The 17726-nt window shown below is 42.7% G+C and overlaps 1 protein-coding gene across 1 annotated transcript in view; it reads right to left on the reverse strand.

The window, feature by feature from the left end:
* LOC149444110 (cyclin-dependent kinase 12-like) overlaps positions 1-17726 on the reverse strand; it is a 64255-nt gene that overhangs the window by 40222 nt on the left and 6307 nt on the right. The window contains exons 2-4 of the mRNA XM_089654869.1: positions 16650-17525; positions 14562-14738; positions 2258-2397 (exon numbers count right to left, since the gene is read on the reverse strand). Coding sequence (XP_089510995.1) covers positions 2258-2397; positions 14562-14738; positions 16650-17525 — 1193 coding nt within the window. The remainder of the gene's footprint in view (positions 1-2257; positions 2398-14561; positions 14739-16649; positions 17526-17726) is intronic.

The raw sequence follows: 17726 nt of genomic DNA on the forward strand, positions 1-17726 counted from the left end.
CAGTAAAAATTTTTTAAAAAAATCTAATTTCGTCATAAAAATTTAGGCCAAAATGTATTCTGCTCCATGTCTTTGCTAAAAAAAAATCCCAATACGTGTAAATTAATTGGTTTACGCAAAAGTTATAGCGTTTACAAATGGCGCTATATATACACTGGAAATTTTTTTTTTTATTATTTTTTTTACTAGTAATGGTGGCGATCAGCGACCTAAAGAAAAAAAAAGCACTGACACTGTACTAATGGCACTGGTCAGGAAGGGGTTAACACGAGGGGCAATCAAAGTGTTAACTGTGTGCTTTACTGGGGGGCGGTGTGTTGGTGCTTAAATGTAAGCACACTGCTCTGGATGGATCTGCTGTGCACGGCCATCCAGAGCAATGTATCTGAGCCAACAGGGAGAAGGACTGTTTGTAAACAAAACAGCCCTCCTCCCCGTCGGAGGTCATCGGTAATCACCGGTAGGAACCCGCTGATTGACAGCCGCAAATGGCGGCACAGTAGGGCGTGTGCGCGCCCCCTACCCGGAAATGCAAAATCACACACATATATACACACACGTGATTTTGCGCACCCCTGCCACCCTGTAGCAGTATATCTGCTACAGGGCAGCGGGGAAGCAGTTAAAGAAGAGAGGATGCAATACCATGGTAAACATGGTCCTGTCCCAACTTTTAAGATCTGTTGCTGCCATCAAATTCAAAATGACCTTATTTTTTCACAAATAAAACAAATCATTACATTCTGTTTTTATGTAGATTTTACACAGCATAGCACTTTTTTAGAATTGGGATTGTATTTATGGACTTGAAGTTCTTAAGTAATAAACAAAAAAGGGCAAACAGGCAGGATTTTTAATTCAGAAGGGACATGCTTTGTATCTTCTGCATTAAAGTGTTACTAAACCCAAAACAATAAAAACAGTCTGTATATGCAGTAAAGCATGCTTGTTTTACTGACTGTGGAACTTAAGGGGTTAATCATCTACACTGCGTGAAACCGCTATTCGATCCTGTTTTCTCTGATCCTCCCCTTCTTCCAGTGTCCCCCTCTAATCTCCTGATTAGACATATGTGTGGAGACATTCTGCACATGATCAGTTTGGTGTGTATTGCTAGAGGGTTTTTTTTTTCTTGGGAAAGTGTATGTGATCAGCACAGGACCAATCAGCACTGTCCAGACAGAGGTAAGGGGTTCTGCATCCCCCAAGAGCATAATAAAAATTCCTCCTACAAGCTTTGACATGTGCTCAACTGGACACAGATAGAAGTCACAAGACTACTCTAGCTGCTGATGAGAAAAGGTATTTAGCAGTTTATATTTACTAAGATAATTGCACTTTCATGTTCTGTGTACTGTGGGAGACCAGATATAGTGAATGCAGGTCCTCGTTTTAGTAACACTTTAAAACGATCTACCTGCCTATCCACCCCTATACAGTAAGTCTACTAGGCGCAGCTCACTGTACAAATTTGGCAATGCTGAACATGCGCGGGAGTGATATCATCCCCAACCAGCCAATGACAGCGGCGGCGTTTGGTACCCAGAAGCCGGCAGCCCAAAGATGTCAGTGACCAGGCAGGGAGCTCAGGGACAAAGCATCATGGGATTAGAGGGGAGTATAGTTCAGCTTTAACTATGTGTGTACCTTTACCAAGAATTGGTATGTTGTATTAGAATGATTAGGCACCAACAGAATTTAAGACTGTCAAGTAAATGGTTGCAAGGTAGATATGTTAATTTGGTATATTTCGTAATTTCAGCAATTCATTTAATAACAATCCATACCAGGGGTCTCCAAACTTTTCAAACAAAGGGCCAGTTTACTGTCCTTCAAACTTTAGGAAGGCTGGATTGTGACCAGTGGGGGTAGAGAATGTCCAGGGCCTAGCATCAGTGAAAATAAACATGGGGTACTATCATTGGGAGGAATAATGCCCCATCATTGGTATCAGTGTAAGAAATAGTGTCCCTTTGTTGGGAGGGAGGAATAGTACCTCATATCACTGGGAGGAATAGTGCCCCAAAGGCCAGATAAAGGCTAGCAGAGGGCCACATCCAGCCCTTGGACTGTAGTTTGGAGACCCCTGATCAATAATGTTTGAATATGACTTTACGTAATAAAAAAAAAAAAAAAAAAAAAAAAAAAAAAGAAAACACAACAGCTGAAATTCAGCTTTAAACATATATTAAAAGAAAAACTTAAAGTACAGCCACAAAAAGTTTTAGGGCTCAAATAACTGATAGTAAAGGCATACCTGTATCCTTGTCCTTGGCTTTGTAAACTTGTCCATATGTACCTTCACCAATAATACCAATGATATCAAACTTATCCACACAGCGTTTACCCCAGTCAATTTCTGTCTGTTTCCTCTCTCCATAACGGGGGCAGCATATTCTGAGAGACAGGGATACAATATAGGAAATGCATGCACAGTTAGATGTGATAATGACATTTGTTTTTTAGTGATCTTGATGGGAGTTCCAAATCAGTTTTATAAAAGCCTTAGGAAGGTCCAACTGACTAAAATCTCTGAAAAACTGTTGTGTAGACTGACCTTTTAATACTGCTACATTTAGGGCTTGTTCACACTATGGTGCAGAAAAGTCAATCTTTCTGCTTGCGTTCTGCAAGGTCACAACAAAATCAACTGTTCTATACGTGCCCTGTTCCCACCACAACACTGGTATCACTTGCACGTGTAAAAAAAACTCATTGAAGCATGCATGAAAACTGATGTCTCTGCAAGTAAAATCTGTGCGTCAGTTTCTATCTTTTTTTCTGCACGCATGATGTGAACGAGACCTAAGACTTGAAACCACTAACATTTAGGGTAAATCACTAAGGGGGACACCAGCCATCTACTTCACAGCAGACCCTTTGAATGTGTTCCAAGAAAACCTGATGTCCCCAATAATAATAATCTTGTATAAGCTAAATCAAAGCAGAAGTTTAGTCTTTTCCCTACAATTTTAGTCATATTTCCCACCTGTAAAAAACAGGATGTCCCATGGTGTGCAGGCATAGCTGGATCCTGTTGAAATCTTTACAGCAGGGATGCTGCTCCTCTTCCTGGCTCTGCACTTCTCGTGTTTTGGGGGTTAACAGCTTCCTCCTTTGAGAAAAGTTCTTTCATTGATTACAGTGTATATGTAACCAAGGAAGAGAAGCCTGTGACCCATCAGACTCTCTGCCATTCACAGGCAGTGTGGGGGCACTTGGCTGGAGGGAGGGCCAGAAGCACCAACAGGGGGCCCAAGAAGAGGAGGATCGGGGCTGCCCTGTGCAAAACCGTTACACAGAGCAGGTAAATATGGTGTATGTTTGGGTTTTTTTCTTTTTTTTTTTTTTTTTTTAAACCTTGCCTTTAACATCACTTTAAGTAGATTGAGCCTCAATTTGTCCTGATGAGAAAAAGGAGAGAAGCGCCTCTAAGTGCAATAAGTCTTTTAATTCAAGTCTAAATGTAGAAACACTCACATGTGTGAAGTAATCATAAGCATAAAAACCGTGGTTAACAATAGTTAACGGTGGGGTGGTAACCCGGGTGAAGAACCGTCATCTCTCTGCGATGTGGGGAGGTCAGCTCTCGGCTGGAACAGCGTGGTGGCTGGAGGGGGAACAGTGGTGAGGCCAGCCTTCATGCACGTCCTCCCTCAAAGCCGGATGGAACGCACGCTGGAACGTAGCGGCGGCGTGGCCGTGATGACGTCAGATCCCAGGGTGCACTGCGACGCGTTTCGGAGCATGCACTGGCCGTGGAAGGCGGAAGTGCACTCCTTTTTCAAGCAGGGGGAAGTGGATGAACAGGGGTGAATATATAGGGAACGTGAGTCTAATTGATCAATTAACCAATTAACCAGTGATTGACCATTGCTGTCAGGTGAATAGTGTAAAGTCATGGATGTTAACTGGGGGGTAAAAGGAAACCAAATGGAAAAAAGAGAGGATGTAATAAATAAGAAAACGGAAGACGAAAGAAAAAAAAAAAAAAAAAAAAAAAAAAAAAAATTATGTTCTGGGAGATTAGTGGGGTAAAATGTTCACCTTGCAGCACTGGCACATCAATTATGTAACAGTAGTGAGCAGATATTTAGTGGTAATACAGCATGATTGCAAGATGATACAGCATGATTGCAAGATGATAAACATATTGGTAATAATACATGCAGATGACATTATAAAAAGTAAATTACATTGTAAAAAATTGTAAAAAATAGAATAAAATATAAATAATGAACAAAAGGTTATAAATAATAAACTAAAAATTGGATAAAAAAAAAAAAAAAAAAAAAAAATTCTATAAAAAATTTGATTAAAAAATTTGATTAAAAAATTCGATTAAAAAAAAAAAAAAAAAATTATAAAGAAAGGGGGGGGGGGGGGGGGGGAAGTATCATTGTGAGTGTTGAGTGGCTGTGAATGGGAAATTGTAGTGTTTATAGTATAGTGTTAATGTCTAATTCCTCGTTGAGTCCGCCTGGGGACAATGTATCTAATGTAAATATCCAATAAGTTTCTTGTGAACAGAGTTTTTTGAAACGATCAGACTCAGAGAGATTGTTGTGTATGGATTCTAAGACCCATACTTGTAGGCCATCAGTGGATTTTTGGTGATATTCAAGGAAGTGGCGGGGGACGCTATGTTTGTCTTTACCATCTTCAATAAGACGTCTGTGCTCGCCAAACCTGGCGCGGAGGGGTCTGATGGTTCGTCCCACATATAGGAGGCCGCAAGGGCAGGATATACAATAGATCACATGATCAGTGGAGCAGTTGTAAGCCACTGATGGCCTACAAGTATGGGTCTTAGAATCCATACACAACAATCTCTCTGAGTCTGATCGTTTCAAAAAACTCTGTTCACAAGAAACTTATTGGATATTTACATTAGATACATTGTCCCCAGGCGGACTCAACGAGGAATTAGACATTAACACTATACTATAAACACTACAATTTCCCATTCACAGCCACTCAACACTCACAATGATACTTCCCCCCCCCCCCCCTTTCTTTATAATTTTTTTTTTTTTTTTTAATCGAATTTTTTAATCAAATTTTTTAATCAAATTTTTTATAGAATTTTTTTTTTTTTTTTTTTTTTTTTTATCCAATTTTTAGTTTATTATTTATAACCTTTTGTTCATTATTTATATTTTATTCTATTTTTTACAATTTTTTACAATGTAATTTACTTTTTATAATGTCATCTGCATGTATTATTACCAATATGTTTATCATCTTGCAATCATGCTGTATCATCTTGCAATCATGCTGTATTACCACTAAATATCTGCTCACTACTGTTACATAATTGATGTGCCAGTGCTGCAAGGTGAACATTTTACCCCACTAATCTCCCAGAACATAATTTTTTTTTTTTTTTTTCTTTCGTCTTCCGTTTTCTTATTTATTACATCCTCTCTTTTTTCCATTTGGTTTCCTTTTACCCCCCAGTTAACATCCATGACTTTACACTATTCACCTGACAGCAATGGTCAATCACTGGTTAATTGGTTAATTGATCAATTAGACTCACGTTCCCTATATATTCACCCCTGTTCATCCACTTCCCCCTGCTTGAAAAAGGAGTGCACTTCCGCCTTCCACGGCCAGTGCATGCTCCGAAACGCGTCGCAGTGCACCCTGGGATCTGACGTCATCACGGCCACGCCGCCGCTACGTTCCAGCGTGCGTTCCATCCGGCTTTGAGGGAGGACGTGCATGAAGGCTGGCCTCACCACTGTTCCCCCTCCAGCCACCACGCTGTTCCAGCCGAGAGCTGACCTCCCCACATCGCAGAGAGATGACGGTTCTTCACCCGGGTTACCACCCCACCGTTAACTATTGTTAACCACGGTTTTTATGCTTATGATTACTTCACACATGTGAGTGTTTCTACATTTAGACTTGAATTAAAAGACTTATTGCACTTAGAGGCGCTTCTCTCCTTTTTCTCATCTACAGAAGTTGCTACAGCTTATTTGGAAGCCTTGCCCTCAGTGCCACACGGAATCCTACGCTCTTCATACAGTAGCCACTAATACCACCATCACCCATACTACCTTTTCCCAGGACTTTGCAGTGTTTGCGCTGTTACAACCCTTCCTCATTTTTTCTGAATCAATTTGTCCTGATCACCGTTGTCACAGAGACCAAAATGGTATAGTTGTCACCTGTACAACAGGTAGGTTTTAAAGCCTAACTATTTAAATACAGGTGTACCTCGGTTTCCCACAGGAATGCATTGAAAACCAATTAATCCATTCCGGAGGTCAGAAAAAGTAGAAAGAAAAAGAAAAAAAAAAAAAAAGTCGTCACTATAGGTCAGTGCCGGTTTTTAAATGTAATTACCAGCTTTTTTTTTTTCTTCACTATAGCTCAGAGAATCAGCTGTCACTTTCCCCCCAGCTGAAAGAAAGAAAGTTTCCTTTTGGTTTATTTCCCCAGTTAAAAGAAACAAAGTATGCTTTAGCTCCAGGGAAAGTGACAGCTAATTCTCTGAGCGATAATGAAGAAAAAAAAAAAAAAAAGCCGGCAATTGCATTTAAAAATCGACACCGACATACACGTCAAATTGCGAAAAAAATTTGTAAAAAAATTTGTAAACCGAGGCATTATTTTCATTCGTAAACCGAAAATTATGTTAACCAAGGCGTCCGTAAACCGAGGTACACTTGTAGTTCAACTCGACTAAGCAAGTACAAACAATTTCCTCCACTAACACATGCAGCGGCTGTCAGTTCAGTATGGACTGTACATAGCCCCAGCTGCATACAGTATACAATGCTGAGTTCAACAGTGGTACTGGGATTTCCCATCCCACTCCCATAATAAAATCAAGTTTGGCTAAGTGCTGGTCAGCCATTCACAGAAAGCTTTGTATTTTCTGAATGAATATAAACCTTCTTCTGGCCAACGTGGAGATTGTGATGTCATCTGCCTACCTCCGCCAATCACAGGAAGCCTTGTATTCATTCAGAAAATACAAAGCTTCCTGTGAAAGGCTGCCCAACAGAATTTTGTTCTGAGAGTGGGACGGAAAATCCTCATCCTGCTGCTAAAACACAGTGCTGTATACTGTATGTAGCTGAGGCTATATTAGAGTACTTCATACAGTACTGACAGTCAAACTAAATCTCAAATTGCCACACATTTTAATACTTACTGTATCCAAAACTGGAAAAAATTGTTTATGCAAAAAAAAGGCCATGTGTTTGTTTATGCTCATTAGGAAATAGGCTGTCTTGGTGTAGCACACATTAAGGCACTGCACAGATGCTAATGAGTTATATACGTTCTTCCATGATTATGAAACCCATAACGCACTAGAACAGTGTGAAAATTGTGAGTGGTCAAGGGATGGGGGTGTATTTTTTTTTTTTTTTTTATTGCCTTAAGTACTGTCACCAGGGGACAAATCCCCTGGTGACAGGAACTCTTCAAAGAGACATCAGGGGTTAGACCCCTGATGTCTACCCTTTGTGCTGGACAAAGAATCTGAAGTAACAGTGTCCTCTGACTCTAATTCCCCAGCACCCAACGCTACACTGAAGTAAAAAATGAAAGAAAAAGGAAAGCAGTGCCAACTTCCTTATTATATTGTTATTATGTGCATCACATCTTATGTAAACCAAACAAAATAAATACCATTGATAAATCTAAAGTGCATAACATGAAAAATATGCAGCAGGAGACAGGTAATCAAAGTCTACACTCTGTATCAGGAGCTGCCACAGATAGAGCATATCTTGCTTCAAAATATAAGGATTGCAGGTATTGCCACACACTGTAATCAACTCTCATGTAAAGTAAATGAAAGACAGACAGCCTTCAGCTTAGATCCCAGCCGATTGTTTACACTCCTCTGACATGTTTCACTCACATTGGGCCTAATCTGTCATTAAAGCGGTTATAAATCCTAAACATTTTATACTTTAATGCATTCTTTGCTTCAAGGAAAAAAATGGATCAGTATCCCCCCCCTTATCCCTCCTTTTACTTACCTGAGCCCTCATTCAACCTATCAGCAGCTCTTCTCTCCCTTAACTGCCTGGTCTCACTGGCTTTGCTGAGGTAGGGGGAGCCATTGGTTCTCACTGCTGTCAATCAAAGCCAGTGACAAGAGAGTGGAGGGCAGGTCCGAATCCTGCTGTGTTTTTAGATTTAGGTAGTGAGGTTTGGGAGTGACTCAGCACAAGTGCCCCCATAGAAAGCAGCTTTCTATGGGAGCACTCACAGAAGAGGAGGAAACAGGAGTGCCAGCAAGAGATCTGAGAAGATGAGGTTCAAGAGCGGGTAAGTATAAACCTGTTTTTTTGGGGGTTTTTTTAAAGTCCAATGTGGATGAAACATGTCAGAGTGGTGTGACCAATGGGCTGGGATCTGAGCTGAAGCCTGTCTTCTATTTACCTTACAAGGGAGTTTAAACAGTGTGCGGTGGTACCTGCATGCTATATTGCATTGCATTGTTGTTTTAATCTTTAATAAACATTGGTGAATGAGGAGTTTTTTCCTTTTCGGTTTTTCATATATGATGGTTATTATGGAGTGATATTGAGGAATTCGGGTGGCAAGTCGGGGGAGTGCTTCCAGATGGTCCTCAAAAGATAGGACACCTGCCTTTGTGATATACCCAAAAAACGTAGAGAGTAGAGAAGATTGATTGAAATGTTAGAGCAGAATTCTGGGAGAAATTTATTTTTGCCTGTGCAGGGAGGCTTTGGCAGCACTGCACAGGTAAAATCTTGGATATCATAGTATTTGCTGTCTTGGAGGCTCCGCATAACTGGCATTTAAATTACTCACACAGGCTCACTCGGAAAAATGGAGATTATATTGTGCTTGTTTACACTCAGGGCTCATTCACACAATGGTGTTGATTTACTAAAGACAAATAGTCTTGTTCACTGCAAGTGCAGTTGCTCTAGATCTGAGGGAAAGCTCTGTTGATTTTAATCTTCCTTGCATATGATTGGGTATCCTTTGCAAAGTGGACCAACTGCATTTGCAGTGCACAGTATATTTGCATTTAGTAAATCAACCCCAATGTACGGTGACCTGCATTAATCTGCAAAGTAAACTAACCAGTAGAGCACGTCAAAAAATATTTATTATTTTGGGGTGGTTATAGGAAAATTTTGGTGTGAAAATGTACATTTTAGCATATGGAAAGATGAAAAAAAAAATTAGTCGGGCAGCAGAAGGAATAAACAAAATATATACAAGACAAGAGCAGAAAATGAACTGAAGCATTTACTTGTAAAACAGTAAACATATTTATCTTATATTAGTGCAGACACTATGGAGGTTATTTACTAAAACTGGAGAGTGCAAAAAATGGATTTGTTCCTACATACTTATCTGTAAAATCCATTTCCTGGAGTACATTACGGGACACAGAGCAGGCTATTCATGACTATGTGGGTTATAGGCCATCTATAGGTGAATGGACACTGGCCGACCAGAGAGGATGTCCTCCTCTATATAACTCCTCCTATACAGGAAGTACTGCAGTTTTTGTAGCAAGCAATGAAATTCCAGAAAGAGGGGAGGGATCTCTGTGTCCCCTTATGTACTCCAAGAAAAGAATTTTACAAGAGGGTATGTAGAAAAAAATCCAGTTTTCTTTATCGTACATCATGGGACACAGAGCAGGATATTCATGACTGTGTGGGATGTTCCAAAGCAATAAAGAAATTTTTGGGGAGGGTGACACCATGATACCCACCGTCAATAACCCCTCAGGAACTACTCAACCATCCATAAAACACTGCGGCCAAAGGCAGAATCCTCCGCGGCTTTTACATCCACCTGGTAAAACCTTGTGAATGTGTGAATCGAAGACCATTTAGCGGCCTTGCAAACCTGAGCCACCGACACCTGAAAACGGATTTCCCAAGATGCCCCCACACTCCTGGTAGAGTGTACCTTCACCTGAAAGGGTGGTAGCTTACCTTACAAACTAAAGGCTTAAATGATCAATTGGTGGATCCAATGTGAAATAGTCGCCTTGGATGCCGCCTGCCCCTTCCTCTGCCCCTCTGACCTCCTGACCTGGGCCGTCACCTTCAAGAAGACCCTTACAGCCTGTACCACATCCAAGGAATGCAGAGATCTCTCTCTTGCTGACTGAGGCATAGGAAAGAATGAAGGCAGAACAATGTCCTGATTGAGTTGAAAACTAGAAACCAGCTTTGGTAAAAAAAAAAAAAAAAAAAAAAAAAAAAAAAAAAAAATCGGTTGAGGTCGCAACACCACCTTATGATGCAAAACCAGAAATGGTTCTCTGCAAGAAAGAGCTAACATCCTTCTCTCAGAAGTGACTGCCACTAGAAACAACACTTTGAGTCAACAGGACCAGTGGAATCTCTCTAATAGGCTCAAATGGTGGTTTTTCCCAAACCTCCAAAACCAAGTTCAAGGACACACAGGCAACCTGACAGGAGGAACAATGCGCATTACTCCCTGTAAAAAAGTGCAAACCAAAGAGTGAGACACAATGGGCCCCTGAAAAAAACAGCTAATGCTGAAACCTGGCCCTTAATGATACCAACAAAATTTCTTCTCCGTTTGAAGAAATGACAGAATCCTACCAATCACATACTTTCGTGGGTGCCATCTCCGGACCTCACACCAGGAAATGTAAGCACTCCAAGTTCTGTAATAAATGTTCCTAGAGACTAACTTTCTAGCCCCCAACATGATGGGAATGACAGAATACGATAACCCCCTATCCTTTAAGATCTGAGTTTCAATAGCCAGGCTGTCAAATTTAGTGACCGTAAAGCTGGGTGCAATATAGGACCTTGAGGAAGCAAGTCTGGCCGACACGGCAGGGACCATGGCCCTTCTACTGCCATCTTCATTTTGTCTGCGTAACAGGCCCTTCTGGACCAGGCCGGGACAATTAGACTCCACCCGAATCATGCATAAGAGACGTGGCAGAAGCTGAATTGGAGGGAAGGCATACACCAGCAAAAACTGGCTCCAAGAAATCAGTTAGGCATCTATCCCTGCTGCGCGAGAGTCCCTTAGCCTAGACACAAAAAGACCGACCTTGCTGTTGAACCTGGATGCCATTAGATCTTTGTCTGGACAACCCCATCGCTGGCAGGTTCCCTTGAAAACTTCGGGATGCAAAGCATAATCCGCCTGCCAATTTTTCACCACTGGAATGAACACCGCTAACAAACCTGGAACATAACTCTCTGACCAGGTCAGAACATAATTCACTTCCTCCTGAGCCCCTCGATTTCTGGTACCGCCCTGGTGGTTGATGTATGCCACTACTGTGGCATTGTCAGACTGAATCCTTACAGGTAAAACCTGAAGCCTGGATGTCCAATACCTCAGAGCCAGCCTCACTGCCCAAAGTTCCAGGACATTGATGGGTAGAACCCTTTCCCATGGAAGCCACATTCCCTGACCTGTGGCCTCTTCCAGGAAAGCCGCCCAACCTGAGAGGCTGGCATCGGTGGTTACCAATTTCCACACCACAGGCCGAAAGGATCTCCCTCTCTCCAAATTGTGAGTCATCAACCACAAATTCAGGCTTCACAGTATCTCTGGAGGCAGGGACATACAGTAATCCAGGGCCGGAACCTTCTTGCTCCAAACAGTCAGAATGTTCCTTTGCAGCGGTCTGGAGTGGAATTGGGCACAGGGAACAGCCTCAAACGAGGACACCATCTTTCCCAGCAACCTCATACAGAGGCGAATTGAAGGGTACCTCTTGGCTTTTAAACCGCAAACCTCGTTCCTCAGGGCACACCATTTTCCTGGAGGCAGAAATACCTTTGCCTGAACCGTGTCTAGGACCATCCCCAAATACTCCAGGCTCTGTACTGGCACCAGGGCCGACTTCTTGAAGTTGGGCACCCAGCCCAGCTGTTCCAGGATCTGCATCGTAAGAACCACATCCTGCTTTAGACCTGGCACCAACCAACCTCTGAGCAACAGTTTGTCTAGGTAACCTATGACCGATATACCCCCCCCCCCAGTCCTGTGGGACTGTGAATAGGTTTGACTAAAACCCCTAAAAACCTTTCGTCCGCTGGAAACTCCGTGATCACCCCGAGACAATAGGCGATCGCATGCCTGTGAGAAAGCTCTACTCTGGATTCATTGGTACATTTGATTTTAGAAACCAGGGAGGGGAAGAAAACTTGAAATTCTAATCTGTACCCCAGAGAAATCATGGAAATTACCCCTTTGTCTTGGATTAGAGCCCTCCAGACAGCAATAAAATTCAAAAGCCTACAAAAGCTTACAACACCTGGTATACCCAGGCAGTCTCCCCTCCAAGCAGTAACCAGGGCTTGACCCTCATTAGATTCCGAGTTCAAACGAGATCAGACGAGTACAGGGTAATGCAGTTGTAGTGGGGCTCTTTAGGTAAAAAAAACAGAGCATATATATTGTCACCTAACTATGCAGTTCCGCAGGGATATATGTCCATAGCCATCTTGGTCTACAATTACGCAATCACACAGGCAAGCAAGCATGCAGCTACATAGGCATGTAAGTATGTAAATTATACCGGTACACGGTTAACACAAATATGCATGTAAGTACACAATTTATGTAGTTCATACAAGTGTAGGTATGCAGTCTATGTTAGTATGCATTTAAATATGCATGTATGAATGTGGCCTAGGCACCAGGCATGCCTGCGGCCTAGGCACGCATGTACGGATGCATGTACAAATGCAGTTTATTCAATATACAGTTCACAAAACTACACAGGTATGCATGCAATAATTTAGCATAATGCTGCAAATGTCCCGATTTCTAGAAGCGTATGGTTTCAAAGAACTGCGTCAAAACTATATGCATTTGCTTCCATGCTAGGCAAACACATATGTATCAAACAGTCTGAATGCAGCCTCCATGCTGCTTCAGTGCAGCTAAAATTTCAGCTCCTGCAGATCAAATTCAAGCTACTCTGGAGACTCAACTCCTTTAAGTGCACTGATCCCCCTGCAGGGGTATATCAAAAAACATTTGTACAAGCCCCCCCTGGGATTATGCAGTCTAATGCAATGTATAATCATGTCCTGTCTGGTCATGTAACTCCCCCAAAGGAAATACTCATACACCATCATCCAGCCACAGACTGCTCCGTTTCTCTGCTACCTCTCAGGAGCCTCACAAACCGCCAGCCACATGGGAACATAAGCTAAAATGGCTGCCCATCTACTTCCTGCCTCCACTGCACCAATGTAGGCTATAGAGAGCCGCCCCATGAGCTCTAGGGGCTGGAGCACAAAACTGCAGCCTAATACTTCTTCAGAGATACACACACAGCATGGGCTGGCCAGACCAACAGCACATTACCCCCAATGGTCACCGGAAGAATGATCAGTTAAGATTTTTCAAAGAAATACTGCAAATGTAAACTTACCATTCCCAGGACCCTAAGGCTACGTTCACACTAGCTTTGTCAGACAGCCTCAGGTCGAGTCAGGAAGAGTTGAAGCCACCCATTCAAGTCTATGGTGCCGCTCCGCAAACACCTGGCAGGTTGTAACGCGATTGCGAGGCATTTGCGGAGCGTTAATACCATTTAACTGCATTATAGGAGTTTGTGGTGCGGTTTTATCGCTTGGCAAACGCCTATCAACCGCCTCAAAACTGCGCATAGGGTGTTTTGGGAGCGTTAAAAACGCTTCACAAACGCCTAACGCCTGTCAAACGCTATAGGGGCGTTTGGCAAGAGTTAGAAATAAAGTCAACTGTGAACGAGCCCTAAATCATAACCTTCCCCTATCACGGCGGGCTTTGTCATGCAAACCTTCAAGGACTCGGTCCCCGTAATGTGGGGCCACTGCCTTGGACCTGTAAAGCACCCCAACAGAAAGCACCTTGGTCAGCATTATCCTGCACAGGGTCCATTATGCAGGGTCCAGCACTGGAAGGCTGCATTATAGGCAAAACCTCGAGGATTCTTCTCCTTATCCAGCGAGGCTCAGGTACCATCCATTTTGGCTAACAGCTTTCCGAATGGATCCGATTAAAGTTCCTGATTCTACAATGGAATCGTTCTGGTCCTTAGAGCACTTTCAGTGATCATCCAGCTTACAGACACTGGCAAAAAAACTAAAGTACTTCCTGCGTAGGAGGAGTTATATAAGGGAGGACTTCTTCGGATTGGTCAGCCAATGTCCATTCACCTATAGATGGCATATAACCCACATAGTCATGAATAGCCTGCTCTGTGCTCCGTGATGCACGATAAAGAAATCTGGTACAGCTCTGCATAGAAACCAACCAGCTTCCAGGTTTATTTTTTTTTGTCAAAGCTTACATGGACAATCTGAAGTTAAAAGCTGACTGACTACAATGTAAAGCTGCACCTGATTCTGAGTGCTCCAGTTTTAGTAAATGTATCCCTATGTGAAACAGCAGGACAAATACAATACATAACCCTCTAGAGTAAACATTATGCAGTAATAACCAAAATGCCTGCAGATCTCCAGTAACACGTCAGTCACCACACTTAATATCTACTATAAAAATCTACTACTAAACACTTAAAAACTTAAGCACAAACTTACTTTGGTCTCTTCTTTACTGGTGGCTGTGGAGGTGTTGCTACTTTGGGTTCTGGAGACTCAGGAGGAGATGGGTCTCCTCCTGGAAGCTCGGGAGGTAATGGTAGGTCAGTCAGGAGGTGTCTAGGTCTCTGCTCTTTATTTTTCTTGGCTGGTTTTGGGGGAATAATCTCCATGGGGCTGTGAAGAAAAAAAAAAAAGAAAAAAAGATATATGGCTTTGATACTGTGAGCATGCTATAGAGAAAGGATAAACAAGACAAAATGAAAATTTTTCTTGTTAACCCATCCAACAAAATATGGTAAATGCTTTGCTGCTCCCGCTTTTATTTGCCAGCTTTCAAAAAGGGGGTTTTTTTGAGTTCATCAGGGTTGCCGTAGCATAGTTATATAGTTACATAGTTAAGTCTAGTTGAAAGAAAAAAAAAAAAAAAGACACAAGTCCATCCAGTTCAACCCACAGAGGAATAAAAGAAAAACACAAAAAAGAAAAATCTTCATAAACACAATCCTATACCCACAGTTGATCCAGAGGAAAGCAAAAAAAAACCCTAATAAAGCATAGTCCAATTCACGCCAAAACCAGCTCTTGGGAGTCCATTCCACATTTTCATAGCTCTTACAGTAAAGAAGCCTTTCTGTATTTGGAGGTTTAAACCTCTTTTCCTCTAGATGTAAACAGTGACCCCCTTGGTCATCTGTGATGACCTTAATCCTTTCGCCGCCAGGTACGTATATTGCACGGACCTGACAGCAGTGGGTTTTCTATACAATCCTGTGGCTGCAGCACAAACAGTCACTCAAGCATTATAAAACCACATAATCCACATAATGACAACTACCATTAAAGGAAAAAGTACAGCCAAAGCTATTTTGGCTGTATTTCTCCTGTGGATCACAGAAGTGCCGTTTATTCGGCACTTCTGTAACCCAGTGGCAGAGCAAACAGTGGTGGCTGAGGAAGTGCCGCAAACACTCAGCAATTATGGCGCAATTGTTGCAGAAAATGGCATCAAAACAGGCAGTGAGGAAGTGTTACATTACTTCCTCATCACCTGTCAGTAGCCTCTGAAGCACGATCTGAATGCAAATCGGGCTTTAGAGGGAAGGGAGATTTAGATGGGCTTGTCTAAAACTACCCAAAAATGACCCTTTTCCTCTGTACCCCCCCCCCCCCCAGGGTAGAGAACTGCAAGAACAGAAGACACTCACCTCCTCCCTGCACTCACCAGATAACATAGCTTTGCACACATATACAGCTGGAACAACTTAGAGTGAGAAGTCCGGAGCAGAGAGCTGGGCGGAGCAGGGGAGGAGACTTGCTCTTACACTGAGCTCCCACTCTCACTGAAGCAGACTGTGTGTTCACTGGAGTTGGTGCCACTGCAGCTAAAGATGCTTCAGCAGCCGCAACACCTCCAGTGAACACACACCCTCTGCTTCAGTGAACATGGGAGCAAGTCTCTGCCCCTGCTCCCTCCTCCTCTGCTCTGGACCCCTCACCCTGCTCTGCCACGCTGTCACCTTCCCTGCTCTGAATTTCTCAACCGTCTCCTTGCCTGATCTGGACTTCTCATCCAGCTCCCACCACTGGGGGGGAAGCAATTAAGACCAGGGTTAACAATGCAGTGAAGGGATCTACCGGTCATCTGGTTGCTACACCTGGCACTTAAAGGACATCGAATGAGAAAAACTTCTTTAAAATACATATTATTTGACAGGGGTTTTTTTCTACAATTATGCTCCTTTACTTACATTTACTACTTGTCATAATAATGTACCCAAAGACTTTGCCTAAACCACATCATCTGTTCAGAAATGTATGTTCTCTCCTAGTGCATGGCAGTAGTAGTATTCCCCAATTTCAATCTAGTTCAACTTTATCGAGGCTTGGAAAGTCAGTTTGTGATCACAGGTAGCAATGGCCACTGAGCAAATTTATATTTCCCACTATAACAGCATTCAAATCAGAAATCCTAAGCTGCAAACTACCCAGAGGGACACTGAACAACTAGAAGCAAGAAGCTGAGTCCACAGACATTCAACCTCCAGCCATTCAAAATATGGTACAAAAACCAGGTACTGTACTCACCTCTCCATGTCATCCTCTCCAAGCAGTAACGGTGGCAGGGGTAAATTAGGAAGTGTTGAAGTTTTCATATGCGGGATAGCAAGATTAACAGCTGCAATTGGCTTGGTGGAAGAGATAGCTGGAGGCTGTGTGTTTGCCTGAGTGGATACTGCTGAAGAACGTGTATGGGTGGTGGATGTTACTGAGACAGGCACGGTGATAGAAATAGAAAGGGTTGTCAAAGTAGGAGTAGGTGGCAGAGGAGGTGGAGGTTGTACAGGTACAGCTGGTGAAGGGGGAAGAGGGGGAAGCGGAGGAGTTTGGGGAGGTGGAGAGGAAGCAGGCAAGGGTGGTTGAGGTGACTGCACAGGAGGCAAAGGAGGTGGTAAATCTTTTTCTATCTCTTTGTCTGTCACTCCCTCCACTGGTGTCAAGGTCTCCTCTGTGACAGTAGGAGCTTTAACATCCTTAACTGGTTGTTTCACATCCTTTACTGGTAAAGGTAGCTTCATCTCATTCTCTTCGGACTTCACAGAGCTAGATAATACCTTTGCATCTACATTTGGTGCCACTGGCAATTCTGAATCAGAGACAGGTTTGTCCATTTTAAGATTTTTGTTTGCCTTTTTGGCATCCAATGTTGGGAGCCCTCTTCCATCTCCAATCTCTTTTTTTATCACTGCACCTGCTTTAGAGTCTCTACCAGCTGCCGCAGCAGCTAATGCCCGCTCTTTTTTCTTTCGGCTCAGTTCAGCACCCAAGCTGGAGTTCAATGGCAAACGGGCAGGTGAAATACTGGAATGGCGACTTTGGGACTGAGACTTTTGTTTTTTACTACGAGACGAGGAGGATTTTCTTGAGTAGAGAGGACTGCGGCTTCGGGATTTGGCAGACTTCCTATATAAACAAAGAACATAATTAAAACACACCAATACAGAAATAAATAGAAATACAAGTAGAGTTTCAGTTTTCCCCTTATGTTTCAGCCTCACCAGGGATGTTGAGTTTATATCGCCCGAGACATGTTGTTTCCAGGCGCCAGGCAGGTAGTTTGTTTTAATCTTTAGCCCTGCTGTGGGAAAGCCCTGCCGTCAGGTG

The sequence above is a fragment of the Staurois parvus genome, unplaced genomic scaffold (genome assembly GCF_062004578.1).
Source record: "Staurois parvus isolate SC_StPar_1 unplaced genomic scaffold, SC_StPar_1.0 ptg000813l, whole genome shotgun sequence".
In the NCBI taxonomy this organism is placed as follows: Eukaryota; Metazoa; Chordata; class Amphibia; order Anura; family Ranidae; genus Staurois; species Staurois parvus.